A 25130-nucleotide genomic window follows, 5' to 3' on the forward strand; every position below is an offset into this window, starting at 1 on the left:
ATTTTGTTTTGTTTTTAGTGCATTTTGTTTTGTTTTTCGTGTATTTTGTTTGGAAGTCGGTTTTGTTTTTTTATTAAAAAGTTTTTAATAAAAAGCCCTACAGTTACGTCACGCTTTAGGCTATATATCTCCACGCCGTTAAACTTATGGGTAAATATTTTGGATAAAAACCCTAATGTGGGAAAGCCATAAGAATTTGCCAACATCAAGGAAGCATGTTGTTTGCCATGGTTTGACATCATGTCATGTCATTTGCCATTTGCAATTGCTAATTTGACAAATGTGAACAATAAAATGTTTTTTTTTGTAATTTTATGCAGATGAAGTCGCATGGGAACAGCTAGTATAAAAAAACTATAAATATTTTTTGTTAATTCACAAGACATCATGTATATCGGAAACGAATTTAGGATGGTTTAATACACATTTCATTATCCGACTTGTTCCGGATCCGTCGGAGGTCTATCTTGCAAGTTTTTATTTTGCTTCGCGGTCGCATCTCGCCTCGCATTTACAAAAGTATAAACATCAGCTTATACCCCGCGCGCGCGCTCGCGACTTAGCCCCCGTGAATTAAAAATAAAATAAAAAACATAACATGTTACTCACCGATGACTACTTTCTAATAGTGAAAGAATTTTTTAAATCGGCCAAGTAGTTTTTGAGTTATACAAAAACACAATTCTTTCCTCTTTATGATATTAGTACAGATATAATACCCTATTACGAGTATACTTTTTAAATATTTATGCGCCTAAATAAATACAAGTTATGTAATTTTAACATTAATAAAAAACATACAGACGAAATGAGTAACTCTTTCTTTTGAGAAGTCGGTCAAAAATATTCAACGGTCCATTTCATACTCTACAGTTCTAAGTAACACGCACGTGATCAGTCGTTCCACTATCGTGAGGACGTCAAATTAAAAGATTGTTTTAATAGACAGATCTTCAATATCGTTTCAACTTAACCTTCTCGTATTCCTGATATAAATATATTATACGTGTGATTGGTTTTTATTTTAAACCATGAACATGCCTTTTATTACTGTTTTTATGATATCCGTTAAATGGATCTTGTAAAATTTTCCAGTCCACTCCTGCGTGTCATGCACTTGAACGATACTGTTTCTATCTTCAAGGGATTTTGATTGTTTTCAACATACGCATAAGGCACATATTTCTATGAATTGTTTACAAACGCTAGATGGCGTTTAATCAATATTACGTCATGTGTGTTATCAACTCATACGCACTATTCCGAAAGACTCAGTATTGTTGTCTCGGTATTCTAAGAATGATGGAAAGAGAAAACTATATGAAAACTGTTTCAGCAGAAGAAAATGTTGGTTACAGTGTATTTGTCTGGCTTTTGGTTGAAGAAAAGTCGGTAAATGCTCTAAAAATATTGTGTTTTTTTATGAATTCTTAGTTTTTTTGTTAATCGTAAATTAAGGCTTGTTTTAATTGACTTTTGTATATATATTTACTAGCTGTCGCCCGCGACTCCGTCCGCTTACAATTGAAAAAAAAAAACAAAAGTGAATAGCCTATGTGTTCTTCCAGACTATCTTTTACATCTGTGCCAAATTTCATTGAAATCCGTTCAACCGTTTTGGCTACAAACTTTAACAAACATCCATCCATCCATCTAAACTTTCACATTTATAATATTAGTAAGAAGTTTTGTTTTTAAGACATTGTTGTGTTGGTTTATATTGTAGTATATAATTTTTAACGTCATAAAAAATAAACCTTGAGTCTTACAAAAAATGCAGAGCTAAAAACGTTTACAAGTACATTAGAGTTCTAAATCTAGACGTTACGTTCGTAAAGTAAATATTGAATGGAACTAAACTTCTATTTTAAATAACGTGTCTACAAACAAACATGATTCTTTTAGATAATATAATATTTACTTACTGTAAATTCCTGCAGTCTAACCTGAACTAATTCGCTTGAGGTTTCGCTAGAATGCGATCCATTTCACGATTTTTTTTATATGATAAGGTGGCAAACGAGCAAGCGGCCACCTAAATACGCCAAAATGGCGAAGCGACCGCTGCCCATAGACATCCCGCAATTGCAGATGCGTTGCCGACCCTTATCCGACGGAGGAGGAGACGCACACAAAGAGGATATTTCCCCTTCCTATGCATCTCCTCCACTGTCAAATCCACTTCCTCTTCCCAACCTCTCCTTATAAGAAAAGAGTGGCAAAAAGAAAGGGACTTAAATTAGGCCTCCGGCACCACACTCATCAGACGAAACACGAAATTGCTTCCATTTCACGCCTGTCTTCTGTGTGGTCGTGGTATTACACCGGGCGTGCCGGCCCTGCAGTGCTAAGATGTTAAAGCGGGCACTACCACAGTTAAACTTATTTACCAAAGTTATTTACTTACTGTAAATTCCTGAAGTCTAATCTGCATTAATTCGCTTAAGAAACTAGAATGCGATCCGTTTCACGACTTTATAAATATACCAGCTTTCGCCCGCGACTCCGCCCGCGTGGAATAAAAGAAAAAAAAATAGAATAGCCTATGTAATCTTCCAGGCTATCCTCTACGTCTATGTCAAATTTCACCGAGATTAGTTCGGTTCACCCGTTTAGGCTACAAGCTCTAACAAACATCTGTCCATCCATCTAAACTTTCGCATTTATATTAGAAAGAAGAAAGACTTTTAATCCGATTCACTTGACGTAACAACGACAATTATGACGTCATTTGTCTTCTTATTACAGGAGACGTTACAAGTTAAATTTAAAAAAAAACTTACACTTAGAGTGGGCGCGCACCTTTAACTAAACTACGCACAAATGTTGTGCGATTGTTTTCAGCCCATTCAACTGTTTAGTTGCACAACTAAAAATCGAGTAGTGTGCGCACCTCCATATAAGTTCATAGGAATTAAACCGAGACTAAACAGTTGAGCGATTACATTGACTACAGTTGTGATTTTTATTTTTTTTTCTGTACATTTTAGGTGTTTTTATCTATTATTTGAAAAGGCCAGTGTTTTTCATCACTTGTTATTCTATGAACATTTCATTTTGCACACTGTACATTGTAAATGCCATCATCATTCCAGGTCTCAAGTACGGGTTGTATGTAGGGTTGTTTTTTTTAAGGACAGTTAAAAGTAAAGTATATTTGTTACGTTTTTTATCGTGTATGATTGATATAAATTTATTTTTAGGTCAGCTTTTAAATTTTTGTGCAATCCGTAGGTTGGATTTTATTGGCTGAGTCAGCGAGTTGTAAAATATCGGAGTTTATGACGGCACTTGTAGGTTGTGATATCTATTTTTTTATAGTTTTAATATAACTGAAGTTTTCTACCAATCTATAAAGTAATATTATAAGATGCCGATATTATTTCATCTTTATTGCCTACCCCTGTTTAAGTTTTAAGTAATTTATAAAAACATTCCAAAAAGATCCATGGTATTACTAAATTAAATTTGTCCAATTTGAAAAAAGAAATCATAAACGTTTTTACACGCATGTGAACAAATTACCTGCGCTGAGTAAACTGTACTCTGTGTTTTTTCTTACCAAGTTTAGACGTCCCCCTCCCACATGAACGATAGTGCATCTGCAGGAAGGAGAGAGTAAATTATCCATTAACTAGACATTGCAGTAACGGTGCTCCGTATCAAGTAGGTTAGAGGTGCAATGCAGCTAAGTAAATCAGATGCAAGAGTACGGTCAGCACAACAGTTGCATAAATTACAAAAAAAATTTGTTTTTGTAAGACATTCAATAATACTAGATTTAAATTGTTTAAACTATCGTGAGACATTACTTTAAGCGAAAATTAATTAAAAACGACTCAAGTCACGCTTTTTATCCTCCGGTGACGGCACCAATTTTCGCTTAATACTAGATTTATTTGGAAAAGCCATTTGTTTTTAATCCAAGGTGCATAAAAGTATAGTTTCACTGCTCAACCATTGCAAGTGTACGCGATTTCTTTTTACTTTAGAGTGCTGTAGACCTGTCTCAAAAATCTATTGCCACATGTAAATAATTTCACATGTTTGCCCTGAAATAAAATTATTACATTGATTCTGCTAAAATAAATGTTTTAATGTATCTTTTCTGCTATCCGTACTTTTCAGGGAATTAATTAGATCGTCAGATCAAGAGACCATTATTTAAAACACATGTAAATACGTTTAGTATGGTAATACATAATTTGTACAATGAGAAAATTAACAGAATGCTGTCGATTGTTAACTTAATATTGCGTAGGTGTAGCTCTAATAAGCATTTTTTCTCAAAAATTGCGGTTAAAATATGAAATAGCTTTGATAGAACAAGGATGTCTAAGTACGATTTGTAAATTAGTTTAAACGAAATGAGTTTTCATAATCTTTTTTTTTCAGTTAGTACCTTAAATAGATACTTTCATTAATTAACGCCTAACAAAAGTTCCGAGTAACTTTTCCTTTCAGTTAATTTAATTATCATAAAGAGAAAGGTCCCTCATGAATACTTCGAAATTTTCACACCTGCTCCTGACTATGGAGAAGTCTGTAACGGGATTTTTCTGATCTAAACGTGATAATATTCACTTAACCTCCAAGTTCGACGTCTAACTGAAACTTTAGATCTCAAAGATCGAATGTTAAACTTGGTTTTAAATCCTGACATCAAGTTTACCCATTGTAGCCCCAGTTTTTGGAGTATTTTTTTTTATATCATAAGGTGGCAAACGAGGAAGCGGCCATCTAAATCCGCCAAAATTGGCGAAGTAACCGCTGATAATAGCGGATGTGTTGCCTACCCATAATCGACGGAAGAGTAAACACATAAAGAGGATATTTCCCCTTACTATGCGTCTCCTCCAGCGTCAAGTCCACGTTTTTCTCTTTATCTTATAAGAAAAAGGGCAGGAAGGAAAAGGGACTAAAGTTGGGCCTTCAGCACCAAAAAAAATTTACGGCTTATCGGCTACCACGCATGTATCACACACTACCGCCTCGCTCGCCTGTTAGATTGACGGTATGACGTTGGCGCTTGAGGTAACTAAAACCATCGTCAATACACTTGTGGTGGGTTTCTGAAGCTTATTATTCAATCGTTACCCAACGATTAATTAGTTTTAGGTTGGAGTTTTAATGGACTAAAACTCAAGTTACATAATTCGGAAACGTATTTAATGATCTTATCGAACCAAAAAACTAACGAATGGTTAAATGTAACTGGGAAACCGGCCATTGTTATTAAATCCTATCAGATTTTTGTTTATAATCTATACGTATATTATAAAGAGGAAAGATTTGGATTTTGGATTTTTCTACTTAAAAACTACGAAGTCGATTTCAAAAATTCTTTCATCATTAAAAAGCTACGCTGTAAGTAATATAGGCTCCTTTTTTATTATTTTTTTAATTTCAAGCGAGCAAAGTCGTATATTATAAAGTGGAATGATTTAAATTTTTGATTTTGTATGTATTGAAATAACTTAAAAAAAATGGGCAGATTTCAAAAAAATCTTTGACCATTAATAAACGTAGTGTATCATAGAGTTACATAAGTTTTTTTTACTATTTCTTTATTTCCACTTGGACGAAGTCGGGTGCAACAGCTAGTAAAATAAAAACTATTCGTGTATGGTAATACTTTAATGAACTAATTACTAAGCAGTGCCCGTTCCTAGCGTAAGCCCTTCACGTTAATTGCTATATGTAAAGAGGTTCAAGCGTACTTGGCTCTTAGCCACCTAGAAATACGTTGAAGGGTCTATTAGCTACTAAAAAATTGACAGACATGTTTAAGGGTTGTTAGAAATCCACTGGATAAGGGAAAAATCATAATCTTCTGCGTGTTTTTATTTCCATAAATAAAAAAAATATCTAATTGTACTTCTTACTATTATTATAAATGGCAAACTCTAGATGGGAGGGGTTTGTTGGAGTTTGTAGCCTAAACTTGACATAGATGTAAAATACAGTCTGGAAGAATACATAGGCTACTCAATTTTGTTTTTTTTTTTTAAATTCCAAGACACAGGACGGAGACTCGGGCGAAAGCAATTTTTTTAGAAAATCCTGTGTTTTCGTGCTATCTTGCAATAAATCAAAATGTGTTCTGTACAAATGTAGCTTTTAAAAAGTATTAAAACTGGTTCAATCTTTTACAAAGATTATTTAATCATAAATGAAAATCTTCTTTAACAGAATTACCCTTTATATGAAGTTTCTTTTTAATTACAAAAGCCATCTTTACGTAAAACATATTTCTTCGAAAATGGGACACAAAAAGAAAATCATATGATCATCGTTGAATAACTTAACGTGTAAGCTTATGCAAATTTAAGTCAAACTTTGTTAACTCTGAAAAGCTATTTAAGCTTCCACTACTTACCGATGTTTACCTTTCCCGTTTAGAGTTAAGTTTTAACTAATTCGGTTGGTCTGTTGAATTAACTTTCTCATGTAATTAACTGTTTTATTATATACGTATTTTACTAACTTGTATAATATTTAACACAAAAAAAAACATTAATATGGAAATGAAAACCAATAGTGTTACAGGTAAGCTAGCGAACAAGCCTCTCGATGCTAATGTTACACCTCGTAACGTTGCACCGCATAACAATGGTTAATACGCCCCTTAAGATTAAAGCCAACCTCAATGAACCAGGCTAAAATTGTTGAAACTGCAAGCAACTTTTGCGTGTCGTTAAAAATAACAGTTATCTAGTAAACGTCGTTAATAATCGACCATAATTCAGCTGTTTCAGTTCATAGATTACCAGAACAAACGCTGATTAGTTGAAAAAGTCCTACTACTTCATCTTCACCAGCACCATAAGTGCTAAGTAAGGCGACTAGGCCATAGTCAACCACGCTGGCCAAGTGCGGATTGATTGACTTTACTTTTTTTGATTTTTTTTGATTTGACTTTCACATATCTTTGAATTTCTTCGCCGATATGTGGGCATCACGATGTTTTCCTTCACCGTAAGAACGTCGGGTAAATTATGTACATATGGCGGGATTTGTACTCGGGATCTGTGGCTTACGAGTCAAATGCTTAAACTCCTGAGACACCGATGCTCTTACTTCCTACTAACTGCTTAAATACTATTAAATAAATGCTAGTATATGGAATAACTGGCTTTCGCCCGCGACTCCGTCCGCGTGGAATTAATAAAAGTGAGTAGCCTATGTTTTCTTCCGGACTATCCTCTACATCTATACCAATTATCATCGAAATCCGCTCAGTCGTTTAGGCTACAAACTCTAACAAAGATCAATCTAAATTTTCGCATTTATAATATTAGTATGATTTATACAAGTCAGTTAAAACTTATAAAGCGTTGAATTCATATTAGTAAAAGTTTGATCATAATTTAGTTTTGATGTTTGCTAGTTAAATATGCGGGTCCGAATTGTTATTGAAGTTATTTTAAGCGAATGCTTTTAAGCTTTAAATGTTCTCTTGTAGTTTTGAATACATGAAAACTTTGCTTTTGTCACATGTGTCCTTTATTTTCAATATTATCCTTATAAAATTATGTATTTAAGTTTTAAGCTGAATCTAAAAACTAGTTAAATCGGTAATAAAAAAAATATTTTCAAAGGTAGGTATTTTTTCGATTAAATGTAGAAATTAATTCCTTTTTTAACTTTAAACTGTCCTGTTTTTTACAAAGATAATGTTCGTATACGGGTTTCTTACCATGGTTGGGTTGTTTTAGCTCCCGATATTTGCACAGTTGCATGCGCTACGTTTACGGGATTGAAGTGATACGGTTGTGTGAAGAAACCCATATCTTACGTGATATTAAGTTATTTACTTACATATGGCCCATTACGATAGGTAAAATAAAATAAATAAATTAATATAATAATATTATCGTATTAATCTAAAAATACTGAATATCTTTAAAATATTCTTAAACCATTTTCTTCTTGATAAATATTTTTAATTTTGTTCTTATTTCAGGTAAGTGTATATTTTGCACACTGACACAGCTTAGGGTAAGTATTTACAACTTAAACTTAACAGCGAAACTTAATGTTTATGACTAAATTTATTTCTCTTTTGAAAGTGTGAACGTCCAGAGCTTTGTGTGGCCTTTGTCACTTAAGTTGGTTTTATGCATAAAGTTCTAGGTAATTTATAGCATTAAGAATTTTTATAAAACTTTAACAGTTAAATTATATCTTTTTGTACAGGAAATCCTTTGTGATGCTACTGTACATCAGTTTTGAATTGCTCTTTGTAGTCACATTTTATAAGGACCTTTCGACTTGTTAGTTTGAGAAAAGTCAGAGATAAATGGAATACGGATTAATCTAAGCGTGCGCAAACTTAAAACTATAAACTATTGCATAACTGTTTAGTCTCGCTTTGATTTCTCATCATCTCCCCTGCCTTATTCTACTCCTGTCAGGTCGGCGCAACGGGTTTTCGTCCTCCAAAGCACTCTATCTGTCATCTCAGACAACACTCCCTTCTTGATCATGTCACCTTTCACGCAATCCATCCATCTCTTTCTAACTCTACCTCTACCGAAGGTGCCGCTACTCGATTTTTATTTGTATAACTAAATAATTGATTTGGCTGCGAAACAATTGACAATCACAAAGTCGTTGTGCGATTGTTTAGTCAAAGGTGTGCACCTTCTCTAAGTACAGAAGTAAATGTATTACTCAAACATAATCTAACATCTTCCCGCCTTTGATTTTACAAATAAAATCTAAATTGCACAATTTTCGCAGCAAATTACGATTTTCTTTTCGGCCAGTAATATACCTGCTACCCTTGGGAATGACTGTTATACTAGTAATATTCAAAAATCAGTCTTATTGTTTAGAGAATATAGTTGAAAATCAATGGAATGTTAACTTTAGCTTGAACAAAATATACTCTCTTTGGAGGCGTTTTGACATCTACAAATGAAATGTGTATCCGTGAAGACATTTAGGCGCTTATTGGGGTTAGTAGGGTTTATTAAATAAAATATGCCATATACTAATGAATTTCATATTTTCCCTGGGGTTTTTAGAACATCCTTTATCATTGCAACTCACTTTCACTCAAAGATTTCATTACAAAATAACGCTTTTTCTTCAGGAAAAATGACGACAAGTTTTTTTATTGACAGTTAAGTAGAAAATTAACGTTCGCTTGCTAGCTTAAACTTTACCCAATCATAGCTTCGTTATGACTTTAGGGTTAAGTTTTGAAAGTTTGTTACTTATGCACTATATGTTATATGATAACTTTTTAATTATATGTATAGAAACAAAGAACATAAAACTTGAATGAAATTTTACCTACAGATAAAAACTTTTTGTTATGATGATTTTTAAAAAAGAGTTTGTATCTGTAAATATAAATGTACCTATTACGTTTCTGGCAAAATATGATAATTGATGTTTAGATTATTTTTTTTTAAATAGATATAGCTATAGGAATGTAATCGGAAACCTACATTAAACCATTGGTTTTCAACCATTACTGTACTAACCGCAAGAGTTTGCGGTCAAAACATGTCGTGTTACACGTTGTTGTTTATGCCACCTAGGATCATGATATTATCTCTTCTAGATCATCTTATCTTACTAATATTAATGCGAAAGTTTCAATGGATGGATGTTAGAGTTTGTAGCCTAAACTGCTGAACGTATCTCGACGAAATTCAGCATAGATGGAAGAACACATAGGCACTATACTTTTGTTTATATTTAATTTCACGCAGACGGAGTCGTGGGCGTAAGATAGTATTTAAATAATAAACAAAAATATTATAAAACATTTATTTATTCAAAAATGGGCGGCTGCGCTACGTATTTAGTTACACTCATCATTCGTTCATACAATTTAAAGCGAATTATAACGAAATTTTTTCCAGGCTTACAAGAGTGACTTTCGATAGTAGAAGCACATAATATATTGTCATCTTTGCCATTCTCTTTTGTAAAAAAACATACAAACGAATTGAGTACCTCCTTCTTTTGGGAAGTCGGTCAAAAAACAGAGACAACAAGTTGCAGTTAAAATTAAATTTTTCAGACTTGAATGTACCAGATTTTTGCTCTGGTAACCCAACATATAGTATAGTAGTTTGAATAATCGTACTATATACATATATATAGTACGATTTTTCAAACTATTAAAATTATCAGGCTTAATAATAAATCAAAATCACACTATACTAATACTAAATCGGAATTTTTATAATCTAAATAATAATAATACTTAAATCAACAAACATTGATAACTAAAACTAATCAATAATTACTGATCAACAAAGTAAAATATCAAATAAGTACTCATGCACAGCTTTGCCGATGGACTTATGACGTCACGTGTCACTGACGCTACCCAGCAGACGAGCATGGGACGTGATCAGAGGTTGTGGCAGACTCATCGGGAAACCTACGCACGGCTAATATAGTCTCTTTTTAAAATACAGTTAACAGCCATTGTAATAGACCAACCGTGAATACTAAACTCATGAGTTTTGTCGCCGAAGAGACTTGAGATGGCGCTTTATATAACCTGGCATAATTATCATTCCAGAATGTCATTCTTTGCTGATGAGGATCGAATCCCTGATGTTCATTGGTGATTGTCACGTTTGTTGATACCTCACCGCCACTAAGTAATAAATATGTCAAGCGAGAACTTGTTACAGGTTCCCATAGTACTATCTCCGGGGAAGCGGGACTCCTGGAAAAGAAATTGACACTTGTACACACAATTCTTTTGAAACCATCAAATATCACATTATATAGTATTACAATGTATCATTTAAATAAAAAGAAATACTTACCCATTATTAAGGAATAATATGTAACGTCTCATAATCGCTTCCATAACATGTGCATCTCTCGGTGTTAAATCGTAATTCAACAGATAGTTTAAAACTCCTCCGTGCCTCACACCAGTCAGTGGTATCTGCGGTAAAGCCCAATCGGAATTTAATGTTCCCCTATACGCAAACTCGTAAAGGTATACTTCAGCTCTGGATGTTAGTGCTCTCTCCCTCACGCCTCTAATAGTTGACACTAGGATCATTGTATCACCATGGTAATCTAAATAATCTTCAATAGTTTCCATATTAATTATACGCTGTGCAAAATAGTACTCCCGTATTGATTTAACAATAGCAGTCTTGTTTGAATTTGTCGCAATATCTAAATCTACTTGGATAAAGTCATCGAAATTTGCCTGCATCTTATCCAACCATTGACTGTAAGCTGCTTCTTGAGCTCTTAACGTTCCTTCTTTGTTTGTGTATCCAGCCAGAAAAGGTATATGACTGTAGTTACCAGAACGGATTATGTCAATTGGCGCATCAGATATTATTGTGTTGTTACTATCGACATTATTCTCGATACAGGGAGCGAACAAAGCTGTGTTGTTGAAGAATTCAAACTCAGTGAGAGCTGTGGCTAATAATGTTATATCTGTTGTTGTCAGTAGTCTTGCTAATTCTTCTCTTGATTTTCCTGTGTACCCAAATTTAGCACCAAATGCTTCAGCATATTCAATAGGTTTATACGCGATAGCACCGGGGGACAATGCAGATCCACTTTGAGTGATCGCTTTATGTAGTAGTGTTTCTGCAGAAGGTGATAGAGTAAGGATATCAACCATCGCTGCGCCCGATCCATGACCAAAGAGAGCGATATTATTAGGATCTCCACCAAATCCTGCAATGTTTGCTTTTATCCATTTCAACGCTTGAACAACATCTTTAAGACCGGCGTTTCCCGGTGCTTCTGGTACTCCAAGACATAAGAATCCAAAGATCGATAGACGATAGTTTACGTTTACCACCACAACATTTCTGTCTACAAAGTTCTTGAAGGAACGTAGCGTAGTGTCAGTAGTAGTATACTCTTCGCCTTGCAGCCACACCAGCACCGGCTGAGAGGCAGTTAGGTTAGCAGTGTGGATACTGAGAGTCAGGCAGTCCTCGACGCCGACGATGCCTCGCGATGTGGGATGAGCGCATATCACACCGCTGTTGATTGCGTGGAAGACCCCGGGATATGTGGGCGGAGGAGGCGGCGCCTGGAAATAATTAATGAATTATAAATGTTGGTGATAATAACACTTATGTTTAAGTAAAATATAGCAAAAAAAGTGAAAAAACAAATGAAAATAGCGTCACTGTTTTCACCAACTTCCTTGATACATCATCCACAAAAGAATATGCATTGTCTACATTTAATCGACAGAGGAGTGGTACAGAAATCTTTCTCTGAGTAATATTATATTTCCCCTTCCTAATCATCGCTACTCCATAACACGTTGAAAATACTTTAATTAGATACATAAATATTAACATAAAACATGATAAAACTGCCTTCTAAGTTGTCAAAGGGTCAGTTTATATTCGTCGACTTAGGACAACCTTACTAATAAACAATCACAGTGTATTGTTTCTTCGAACTACAGCACTAACTGGTTATGGAGTAACCAAAACACTTTGCTTATCTAATCATTAAGTACAAATATTTCTCTTTAAAATAGTTATAATCTTCAATTTGAGTCAGTATTAACTCGAACGTAATCTGCAAATATAGAATTTGATAAAACTACATATGCTATTTTCATACTTATATAACTGAATACATCACTATCTTTAGTATCAAATTACTAAAATAAACAATTTTGCGATAAATCATTGGATTTACTTTTGACGTTATAAAAGTTGCACTCAAAACTATATGTAGGTATATAATTACCTTAAACCTGTTTCCTCCTGATACGAAACCAGCGTAATGTATTCCATAAAAGACGTGGTAGTTGCCATCAGTTGCCAACGAGCCCTGTATCCATCCTTGAGTTGTGTTCACCGATGGACTATCTTGCTCTTGAGCATGAGCAAATGCGAAAATACACACTATTACATAGAATAACATTTTCAAGGTCGACTGACGCAACACGAAAGGCGAGCGTCGCGCGCGGCATACGCCGGTGTAATGACTCAAAAGTGCTGTACCTTTGCATTATCGAGTTGATTTTTTATCGATAAAATCGTATCAATGAGGTCACCGATCCACACTTAAAACGATAAGTGTATGATTGTTGTAAATATTAAATAAAATAACAAGAATATTTTGTCCGTTTGTCATATACGAGTATTGCACAACTTTTATGATGTTACCAGTTTCTTGCTAAAACCAGCTTTATATTTAAAGGGCTTATAGTTTGTCTAAACAAGATAGATTAGTTTGATAAATGTCGCATATGAAGTATCGAATTAAATTTGTATGAAGGTAATTGCCTTACTTAATAGACAGGTATCGTAGTGACGAAACAAACGCGCATAGCGAATAATTATGAATTATTGATATTCGGTTTTTATAAAATTTATTGAACTTAACTAATATTATTATTTTCTTATTAACTAATTTAGAGGACAATTCTAGTATTGATTATAGTGTAAAGAATTTAGCGATGACAATATTAATAGCAAAATCCAATTCGATTACGTACGGCTGTAGTAGTAATAAATATTTATTTACTCTCACAAAATGTAATAGTGGTTCTGCAGGTCATTATTAATTTGAGAACAGTGTTTTTTTTATTCATAAGTTATAACTATGAATCTATCGATTCCGACTTCTATAAGAATAAAAATCGAAAAGATTTGTGCCTGATTTTACACAACCATCCCTGCAGATTTCTGTGACTACCTTTGAAATAGAACTAGCTTGGATGACGTCATATAATTAGGTGATTACTGCTCGTTTGTTCCTCTTTTATTGTAAAAAAGGTAAACTCTGGGCTTGTGAGGTAAGAATCATACTTTTATTAGTTTTAGACCCTTTCTCATTACGTTATTTAGATATGTTTTACTAAATTCTATAAAAGATGATAAAAAAGATGATGAAAAAGATATTCAGGTTAAAGTCGTAGTATTCTTCTAATGTATTTCAATTTTTATTCTTTCTTCTCACTAATATTATAAATGCGAACGTTTAGATGGATGTTAGTTAGAGTTTTTAAACTTAACGGCTCTCGATTAGGCATAGATGTAGAATAAAGTCTGAACGAAGTGAAGTTTTTTCCACGCGGACGGTGTCGCTGGCGTAAGCTAGTATTGCTATAAATATACAGAGAAGGCCGAAGAGTTCAAGTCAAAATCCTGCCCTTTTAGACAATGTAACATTCGATCATGTGCTGAGGCGGTTTCAAAAATTCTTTCAGCATTCGAAAGGTAATTTATCCATGAGTAACATAGGCTATATTTTTAAATTCCACGCGGGCGAAGTCGCGAGCAATAGCTAGTAGAAAATATATAAGCACAAGAAATCTCCGCTCACAAGTTCATATACATTTACTTCTACACTAAGATATCTTATCACTTTCTATAAACATTCCCACATCCATATTATCTATGTCTATACTAATATTATAAAAAAGTGTTGAAATAACTCAAAAACTATTGGGCCGATTTTAAAAATTCTTTCACCATCAGAAAGGTAATTTATCTGTGAGTAACATAGACTATATTTTATTATTACTAATGTTTAGGAACTATTAATAAACAGCGTGTTTCTGGACGCTTCTTTAAAAATTCACTAAACTTTAACTTTTCTCGGCCTACGCTGCCTAAACCGTTACAGGTATATAAAAATGATGTACGAAAGAATTGTAGATCTCAAAAAGTCCTACAGAAAAGTCCGCGATAGCGGTTTACAAAATTAAAAACCTCACGCTATTTACAGCGTTCTTTTATTGGTTTCAATATTAATCCTTATCCAAAAAAATGCGTTTGTTATCAGAAGAATTTAATGTAGAATAAAATTGTCCTTAACAGTATTTAAATTGGACTAATAGTTTAGAAGATATCGCGAACACAAACAATAAGGGTAACCGAAAAATCAAGTTACCGGGCTTAGAAATTTGGAATCTTGCATCGGTAGATTTCTGTTATTATGTAGATTACTACTAAGCTAATACTTTTGGTAATAGGTTGAAAAAAAGGCAGAACGTTATAGGTTATATTTGTAATTTCACGCGGGCGAAGTCGCGAGCAACAGCTAGTATCTTATATTAGGAAATTGAGGAGTTTGTTTCTGACCCATGAGTTAATTTTTAGTGACGATATTTAATCTATGACATTTTTGCATGGAGGTTATAAGTACTACGTACAACATGTGTGTTCTATCTGTACATTTTACAGTTAAAATAAAGAAAATAAAACCCTATGCTAAGGGCTTATGTATCTTTGAGGGTTGTCGCATAATCACTTTTGTTTTTAGAAGCATTAATTTTAATAATAATAATTCACTTATTATCTCTTGCATACATTTCATGAAAGTCTTGGCTCCTGTAGTAGGTTGCCCTGTGTCAGAGGAGCCAATTCCTTCCCCAATACTTCATTATAATTCTTTTACACAAAGAAAACAAAAAAATACATTACAATTTTAATTCATATCTATGCATGTTATGGAGTATTTGACTTGTGTTTTCTTTTTATTCTGCGTTGATGAATTGCAGGCGACACTTGTTTTTAATAAAAGTGTATCGGAAGTGTAATTTATACTATTGGTACTACACTTACGACGCGAATCATATAAAGTCCTTTTCAGTATTCTGAAATTAACTTTTAATATAAACACTTAATTATCGCCTCAATAATTCTGCGTTATGCAATTAAAGGTTACGAACTATTGTTACAATACAAAGTAAATAAAAGTGAGGAATAAATGGAAGGGGTTTACCAGAACTTACGAGATTTGGTCAGCATCCAATAAACCGATTACATTAACCCCGATTCCTGCCGCAAATGTGCAGGGTTTCTTAGTTTTATTGTGTACCAGTATATTTTGATCCTCGTGTGCTTGTGCTCTCGAGAAGTATCACTATGAGAGATATGGTAGAAGTGGAAAGTTCATCATGGATTGGTTGTTTTGCAAGAGGTAAAGACATATTGAGATAAACATGCATTTCTGAATGCACGACTCAGATGTTTGCTTCAGTGATGCGCATGACTTGAACTGTTAAACAGTTTTATTGAAACTCTGTCTTGTGTTTGCCTATAGCTGTGCATTTATATTTTTTGTGGGTTTAAAGTGTTATATTAATTACTATGAGTCGTATATTACCAGCACATGTTTGTAAACCGGTGTGCGTCTGCGGTTTGGTTAAATATATCAAGGTAAGTACCTCTCTTCGTACAAATATGCAATTTGAATTTTTGAGCAAATGTTTATAATATCGTGTAATATGGTCAATATGAAAGTTTTTGCTGGAAATACTAAATCCTTCATTAACTCGTATGAATGTACACCTTTTTATAATTCATTTCCCTACACAACATTAAGATAAACATAAAAAATAAAGGAGAAAATTTACAAAACCGTCGTAAGACCTGTCATGATGTATGGATCTGAATGTTGGGCAGTAAAAGGGGCGGATGAAAGGAGAATACATGTGGCGGAAATGCGAAAATTAAGATGGATGTGTGGGGTAACACGATTGGATACAATTCGAAATGAGTATATTAGAGGAAATTTGAGAGTAGCCCCAGTGGTTAAGAAAATAAGGAGTAAAAGGTTAGAGTGGTATGGGCATGTTATGGGAAGGGATGAATCGTATGTAACAAAATGGACGTTGGTTATGAATGTGGAGGGGTACATCGGTGGAGGTAGAAAGAGATGGATGGATTGCGTGAAAGGTGACATGATCAAGAAGGGAGTAATGACTGAGATGACGCATTGATAGAGTGCTTTGGAGGATGAAAATCCGGTGCGGCGACCCTACGGGAGTCGGATAAGGCAAGGGAGATGATGATGTTTTTAAATGATGTTTCGGCAGTGGAAACACAATCTTTTTCTTATTCTTCGTTGCTAGAGTCTTTACAGATTCGTCGTGGTTATGAAATATCAGTGACCAGCTTTACAAGCCCCCGCCACTCCTCCCTGTGTGTGCTTTTAAACACAATAGTGATAGATTATTTTAAAGAAAGAAATGTAGTGTAGATATTAATCGGAAAGATGAAGTACTTTTAACAAAATTGTACCCAAACGATGAATTAAAACGGAAGTGATAAAGTTTTTGTTAAAGTACGTATAGTCATATTTCCAAGGTATGATTATTTTTTAGATAAGATTAAATAGATTTAAGTGATGACTAACCGGGGGCCGCGGCTTTGTTTGAATCGAAAAATCTTTCTTCACCTTCACCTCACTGCACCTCTTTGGTGTCACTTGACACGTCATCATCATCATCATGATTTTACAAAAAAAAATCATCGTCTGATAATGTTTTGTCAAGTTAAATATTTACCAAATAGAAGTACTTTATAACGTGAGATTCTAACTTAACTAACGATCTGTTAACTTTATTTAAAACAGAACATTTCATCTCAAATTGCACTTGCTGTGACTCGTGACTTCGTCCGAATGAAATGAAAAAGATATATACATATAAGACAAATTACCTTTCTAATGGTAAGATAATTTTTCAAATCATCCCAGTACTTTTTACGTGCATCGAATACATACAAAAATTAAATCTTTCCTCTTTATAATATCGCTAAATTGTAAATTCTCAGACGGCATAAAACAGCGCCTGATATAAATAGTCATGCAACGTTCTTATCTGCAAAAATATTTAGTAAAATAGTAGGAGCTTTGGAACTGTCACCGTCAAGCACAAACTATATTATTGTAAAACTGTATTGCTTAAATTCTTGTAAAACTCTAAAAAGCAAAGAAAGGTTTCCCTTTCCGAAATTTTAATTTACGTCTGCAAATGTCATTCTGACGTATTCTTACGTAAATACTGAAGACAAAAGAAAACTAATTTATTATGCTGCCCAAAGCTATTCCCGTACAATTGATAATAGTTCTTATTGTCGAGCAGTTACAGTATAAAATCTACAAATTACGTCTAAACGCGAGGATTTTGGTAGGCAACGTTTACTTTTGGATTAAAATTCGATCTTGATGCAAGGCAGTAGGGTTGTAAATTGTACGGCTAAGGTAATTTCATAATCGCCCTAAATTCGTCTCATCTGGAGGTGTAACAGGTCGGAAATATTTCACTTTGGAGCATAAGATGAATATTCCAAGTGTTCTTGTTAAGTTAAATGTACGGTCAAGCGATGGACAAGGATTTAGAGATTAGAAAAGATGACTTTTTTATATCTATATATATACTATTATAATAAAGCGTAAACACACACTTCTTTGTTGCCTAAGATATCAGCAATTACAGCATATTTTTGAATAATTCTTTTTTTAATAAAAAGCCCTACACTTACGTCACGCTTTAGGCTATATATTTTCACGCCATTAAACTTAGGTAAATATTTTGGATAAAAACCCAATATGGGAAAGAGACCATAAGTTGCTGCCAACATCAAGGAAGCAAGACTGTCAAAGTTTATCATGTCATGTCATTTTGACATTTGCTATTGATAATTTGACAAATGTTAACAATAAAATAAAATTTTCATAATTTCATGTGGATGAAGCCGCATGGGAACAGCTAGTCTTTAAATTCAGATAAAGCATTACTTTCAGTAAGATTTGTATTACAAATACAATAGGTGTCGTAAGTTACCTATTGCAAATGTGATATTAAAAAAATACTGAATAGTTTGAGTGAATTGGCTCTTGCAGGAGAACCTAGTGCAGGAGCCAAGGATCCCATGAAATGTATATTTTTTTAATTAGAGTGAAGTAATAAAGCATTTATTTATTATATTATTAAAATTTCGTATAATGTGGTTTTCTAATAATGAAATATGTTATTGACATCTGCCTTGATATCAAATTTCTTTATATTTTGCGTCAATATTCAATTACTATGTAAGATTTTTTTCACGAATTCAAGCGAATATTTAGATTCGGACGGGGTAAGTACAAACTTAATAAGCTTCCTTCATAAAACTTTCATTAAACAGCAGCGTTCAACAATAAATCCTATGCTGAATGGAATAAAATTCAATTTCACTCGAATTATGAGTAAATAGGCCTTTCCTAATTTCACTTAGTCTTAAATAGAATTTATCTCAGTGTTTAACAAGTTGGAAATAATTTTCATTTAAAAGTGAAATAGGAAAGGATTTGAACAGATGAAAAATGTTTTTATTTACGTACTAGTTTTGCCCGCGACTCCGTCCGCGCAACTAATAAAAAACAAAAGCAAGTAGCTTATGTGTTCTCTCAGACTATCCTCTACATCTATACCAAATTTCATCGATATACGTTCAGCCATTTAGGCTACAAACTCTAACAAACATCCTTCTAAACTTTCGCATTTATAATATTAGTAAGATATATTTCGATATTGTAGGCGATAAACTACAGTACCGGAATGTTTACAGCACAATTTATGCTTCGTGCTGTTTATTACTGAAAACTAGAATTTGACTGAAAATTTTATTTTAAACTTGTAATACAATAGTTGAATCTTACTAATATTATAAATATAGATGGATTGTTAGAGTTTGTACCTTCAATGTAATGTTATCTGGAAGGACACAGGCGACTTACTTTTGTTTTTTTTTACGCGTACAAAAGTTAATCATACTAATATTATAAATATGAAAGTTTGGATAGATGGATGTTTGTTAGAGTTTGTAGCCTAAACGGCTTAATGGATTTCGATGAAATTTGGCATGGATGTAGAGGATAGTCTGGAAGAACACATAGGCTACTTAGTTTTTTTAAAAATTTCGCGCGGACGGAGTCGCGTGCGAAAGCTAGTAAGTTATATGTTTTTAACGCTACCTAATTTTGGGGGTGAATAAATTGAACAAAATGTTTGCATTTTGTCCAATTTTGCATAGAGTAACGTTTTTATAATTAGACGTGGATAAAGCCGCACGGAATCAGCTAGTTCGTATTTAATACGATGATTGGATATAGTAGATCATTTATCCACAAGTTCACGTTCGTACCCATCTGTTTGTGTATCTTGTTAATATTTCAACTTGTATATTCTACTGTGAAGTATATTAAATAGGGCTGCCACTTTTCGTATAAGTTTAGATCCGAACACTAGTGGCGAAAATATACGACGAACATTATGAATCGAAGTTAGATCCGTAGCCTTAATATGAACTATGCAGACCCAAAGAATTCTACTCATAACCGAAGTGGCAACCCTAGCTTCGGTTCAGCTCAGCACTGCTTTACTTAGCCACGTGCCGCCTTTTCCTTAAGTTGTTATTGATTATTTTTATATGATGCTAGAATTATACACATTTTCATGTTTACGACTAACAAAAGTTTAACGCTAGTAAGTTGAAAGGTGTATATGCAAATTTGGGAAACACGTAAATAGATAAAATCCATTTAATTAAAAAAAAATAGCTTTAAAAATAAATCTAATACCTAGTCCGCAAAAAGAATAGAAGTAAAAACAAGTATATCACTTTCTACTAACAAGGCAAATATTCATCATCATCATCATCACCAGATCATTATAAGTCCTCACCGAGGGACCTACCCTAAGTTAGGGTGACTAGGCCATAGTCAACCACACTGGCCCAGTGCGTTTTGGTTGACTTCACACATATCTTTGAATTTCTTCGCCGATATGTGCAGGTTGCATCACGATGTTTTCCTTCACCGTAAGAACTTCGAGTAAATTATGTACATTAATTCGAACAATCGAAAATCACATTGGTACATGGCGGGATTCGAACCCAAGACCTGTCAATTTACAAGAATGAAGATTACAAGTCAAGTACTTAAACCACTGAGCCACAGACGGTCTCAATTATACAAATATTATTTGCTTATAAATAAGTTAAACTCAAGAACTATGCTAGAAATCAATTAAATTTCACATAACTTTAATGCAATTAAATTATTTAAACTTTCGTGAGACATTTTATAATTAATTATTTACGGCTTACTCACGTATGCTTTTGTTTTTCCGGTGACGGCACCGACCAGTTTCAGACCCTGCGGGGGTCCTTCTTCAGGGCGAGAGTTAAGTATGTGTCGCGTTCGCGTCGCGCCTCGCACTGCGGGCCAGCGCTCGAAGGGCGCGGCTTGAGGGGGCGGGGGGCACCGGGGGTGCAGTTGCCATTGCGTGCGTCGGCGGCGACGATGTCGACGAGCTCAATATTGATGAGTCATTGTTGATGTTGTTGACATTAAACGGGGCGCAAAACGTACTGACTATGTCAGCTACGTATTCAACACCATCGTCGTCGTTCTTCTGCTTCGGTCTCAGCAATAAGGGTTCCCACGTAGGAGACAGAGACCAACCCTTGTCTCTGTTGAAATTAGGTCGGCGGTTGATTTCAATGGCTTCAAGAAGCTTACGTGACACAAAGTTCTTGTCGCGAGCCAAGACTTTCACACGGTCAAACCTAATGTAGTGAGGTGCTCCAGTGGTAAGGGCGTGCTCTGCAATCGCCGACGTGTTGCTGTCCAGTTTGCGCATGCAACGGATATGCTCAGAGAGCCTGGTGTTAATATTGCGCCCCGTTTCACCAATGTAGCTTTTGCCGCATTCGCACGGAACTTCGTAGACGCCCGGACAGTCTAGGGGAGTGCGGTCTTTCGGCGAACGTAACATTCTCCTTATCTGCGTAAGGGGGCGGAATATTGTCCTGATACTGTACTTGCGTCGTAACAGGTGTCCAACTTTGTCCGTCACCCCTCGCATATACGGTAAATATGCCGGTACTCGCTCCACAATCTGCGGTCGTGTCTTACAAGTTGTGTTTGCTATCCTATAACTTTGTCTCCATTTGTAGCCATTGCATTCTAACACTTTCCGTACGTGTGTCAATTCAGTCTCTAGGAATTGAGGATCGCATAGGCGAAGTGCACGATTAATGAGAGTGCGTGGCACGGACGATAGGTGCGACGGATGGTGGTGGGAGTCCGCCCTCAGGTAACGATCAGTGTGTGTCGGCTTTCTAAACACTGTATGCACCAGGCTGCCACTCGGCTCACGTTTCACTAATACATCCAGGAAAGGAAGGGTTCCATCTTTTTCCTCCTCCGTCGTAAACCGTATTCGAGGATGCATTTCGTTCAGGTGGTCCAGTAGTTGCCCTACGCCCCGTTTGGAAACTATGGCAAACACATCGTCCACGTATCTCAACCAGTATCTAGGTCTAATTGGCGCACAGTTCAACGCTTTTTCCTCGAAATTCTCCATAAATATATTGGCCACAACTGGCGCTATGGGTGAGCCCATTGCAACTCCATCTATTTGTAAATAAAAATCCCCTCTCCAGAGGAAATAGCCACTCCCGAGGCAACATTCTATTAAACCAAGGTACCCAGGCGGTAAGTTATTCTGAATTAGGTGTTGCTTTATTATGTCAAGTGTTTCCGACACAGGCACGTTAGTGAAGAGGGATGCAACATCAAAGCTGACCATTATCTCGTCGTCTTGGATCTTTACGTCTTGTAAGAGATGTATGAAGTGAGTGGAGTCTCGGATGTAACTCAGCGTTTTACCAGTCACACTTTGCAATATACTCGCCATCAGTACGTACGTACAGTTTAGTCCGTCAGTACGTTTTGCGCCCCGTTTAATGTCAACAACATCAACAATGACTCATCAATATTGAGCTCGTCGACATCGTCGCCGCCGGCGCACGCAATGGCAACTGCACCCCCGGTGCCCCCCGCCCCCTCAAGCCGCGCCCTTCGAGCGCTGGCCCGCAGTGCGAGGCGCGACGCGAACGCGACACATACTTAACTCTCGCCCTGAAGAAGGACCCCCGCAGGGTCTGAAACTGGTCGGTGCCGTCACCGGAAAAACAAAAGCATACGTGAGTAAGCCGTAAATAATTAACTTTAATGCAGTTCAAAAGAAATAGAAATTCCGTTTCTTTGTTGAATTATTTTTTAAGCCGCTTACTTATAGAGACGCAGCAGTTTCTTATAAGTTTCAGAAAAGACTTCAGTAGAAAGTCTTTTTTTTTTTTTTATAACATAAGGTGGCAAACGAGCAAGCGGCCACCTGAAATCGCCAAAATGGCGAAGCGACCGCTGCCCATAGACATCCGCAATTGCAGATGCGTTGCCTACCCTTATCCGACGGAGGAGGAGACGCACATAAAGAGGATATTTCCCCTTCCTATGCATCTCCTCCACGGTCAAATCCACTTCCTCTTCCCATCATCTCTTTATAAGAAAAGGGTAGTAAAGGGAAAGGGACTTAAATTAGGCCTCCGGCACCACACTCACATCAGACGAAACACGGAATTGCTTCCATTTCACGCCTGTCTTCTGTGTGGTCGTGGTATTACACCGGGCGTGCCGGCCCATTCGTGCTAAGATGTTAAAGCGGGCACTACCACTGTAAAAAGTCTTAGCCGAAAGCAAAGTTTGAGCAAATAGTCGGCTTGCTTTAACAAGACGTAGTAAATGTTATTATTGGTATAAAAAATGTTAAATACGATGTAACATAATTGACTATTACAAGATGTGATATTTGATAGATAGGCTTTAGAATTATTTAGAAAATCATCTAAATCTATAGGGATTAAGGTACTTGGTCTTCAATTTTGGATACTATTAAACAATTAAATTTAGTATGTGAAATCGAAGACTTAGAGCCTGTCCCACCAAATTATAAATGGTCTGAAACAATCCAACGTGTAAAATATGTGATGGAAATATCTGATAGTGACGTCATTTTTAAGCTATCCGAGCCAGTGGTGGGACAGGCCTTTAGTACAGAATCTAAAATATCAATTAGGATGTTTAATTGTGCATTCAAATTTGCCGCCATTGCGAGGATGCGGGGTAGCGTGATGGCATTAGGAAGCATTGCCATGAACTAATACTTGACCATTTAACCGGAAGTAATTAATTTAATGACATGATTTAGTCCGTGAATTATTAGAGGCATTACGTATGGTAATGACCCCTTATTTTTACAATTTACTTACTCCCAAATTTAGTTTAAAATGTAGCTTAAGTCGTGTCGTTTTTATTAAAGAAAATGTTCAAAAATATAATGTGATTGCTGCCATCTTACATAACAAAGAACTGTGTGTTTACGCTTTATTATATTAGTATAAAAAAAGAAAATTACCTGAATTTACTACTTAGTTGACATGATCAAGGGAGTGATGACTGAGATGACGTATTATATACGAGTAGTTATTTGGAGGAGAAAAACCTGTTGTGCCAACCCTACTGGAGCAGGATAAGGAGGATCATGATGACCTGAATTTACTGCTTGTGTAACTAAAAAAGTTTATTTAAAATGTTATCCATATATTTTAATGAAATGTCATGTAATAAAATATAAGCTACATTAACTTAGTAACCACAGTGGTTAGAACTTTCTTGGTAAGTAGGTTAATTAGTTTATTTCACGTAGTTTGCGTGAAACTAAGTATTTATTCTAGTAATAAATACCCTTATCAAATTATCTAACTTTTCACATTTACCACTTTACCACACTTTTCTTATAAGAAGGGGATGGGAAGGGAAAGTGGATTTGACGATGGAAATGCATAGGAAGGGGAAATATCCTCTTTATGTGCGTCTCTGCCGTCGGATAAGGATAGGCAACGCATCTGCAATTGCGGATGTTTATGGGCAGCGGTCGCTTCGCCATTTTTGGCGGATTCAGGTGGCCGCTTGCTCGTTGCCACCTTTTGTTAAAAAAAAAAACATATATTAATGTTAATTTTATCTATACTAGCATGCCCGCGATTCCGTCCGCGTGGAATTAAAAAAAAAACAAAAGTTAATAGCATCGTTAATAGCAAAACATCCATCCATCCATCCATCCATTTAAACTTTCGCATTTATAATATTAGTAAGTTGTAATATAAGTATGATGTACGATAGTATTTAGGATTTAACCATATCGATACTCAATATTATAAAGAGGAAACATTTGCATTTTTGTATATATTGAAACTAGCTGTTCCCGTGCGGCTTCACCCACATGAAATTACAACAACTTTATTTTATTGTTTACATGTGTCAAATTCTCAATTGCAAATGTCAAAATTACCGTTACCATAATATCCTTGCTTCCTTAATGTTGGCAGCTTGTAGTTTATGGTCCCTTTCCTACATGAAGGTTTTTCCAATTTATTTACCCCCTAATTTTAATAACGTGAAAATATATGGCCTAAAGCGTGACGTAATAGTAGGGGTTTTTATTAAAAAAAGAATTATTC

At 35.2% G+C, this 25130-nt stretch overlaps 2 protein-coding genes across 6 annotated transcripts in view; one reads left to right on the plus strand and one right to left on the minus strand.

The window, feature by feature from the left end:
* LOC106102355 (transient receptor potential cation channel trpm) overlaps positions 1–25130 on the plus strand; it is a 121239-nt gene that overhangs the window by 25633 nt on the left and 70476 nt on the right. The gene's annotated exons all lie outside the window — the stretch shown is intronic.
* LOC106102357 (venom carboxylesterase-6-like) lies at positions 9773–12975 on the minus strand. Its single transcript, XM_013281800.1, has 3 exons — positions 12730–12975; positions 10806–12052; positions 9773–10702 (listed from the first exon to the last, which is right to left on the minus strand). The coding sequence occupies exons 1-3, from the start codon at positions 12904–12906 to the stop codon at positions 10435–10437; spliced, it is 1692 nt and encodes a 563-aa protein (XP_013137254.1). The 5' UTR covers positions 12907–12975; the 3' UTR covers positions 9773–10434.

The sequence above is a fragment of the Papilio polytes genome, unplaced genomic scaffold (genome assembly GCF_000836215.1).
Source record: "Papilio polytes unplaced genomic scaffold, Ppol_1.0 DF823923.1, whole genome shotgun sequence".
In the NCBI taxonomy this organism is placed as follows: domain Eukaryota; kingdom Metazoa; phylum Arthropoda; class Insecta; order Lepidoptera; family Papilionidae; genus Papilio; species Papilio polytes.

Coding starts and splice junctions, on each gene's coding strand:
- LOC106102357 (XM_013281800.1), bottom strand. CDS start 12,906: ATGTTATTCTATGTAATAGTGTGTATTTTCGCATTTGCTCATGCTCAA. Junction 12,053..12,729: donor CAGGAGGAAACAGGTTTAAG/GTAATTATATAC, acceptor AATTATTTCCAG/GCGCCGCCTCCTCCGCCCAC. Junction 10,703..10,805: donor ATATTATTCCTTAATAATGG/GTAAGTATTTCT, acceptor TTTCTTTTCCAG/GAGTCCCGCTTCCCCGGAGA.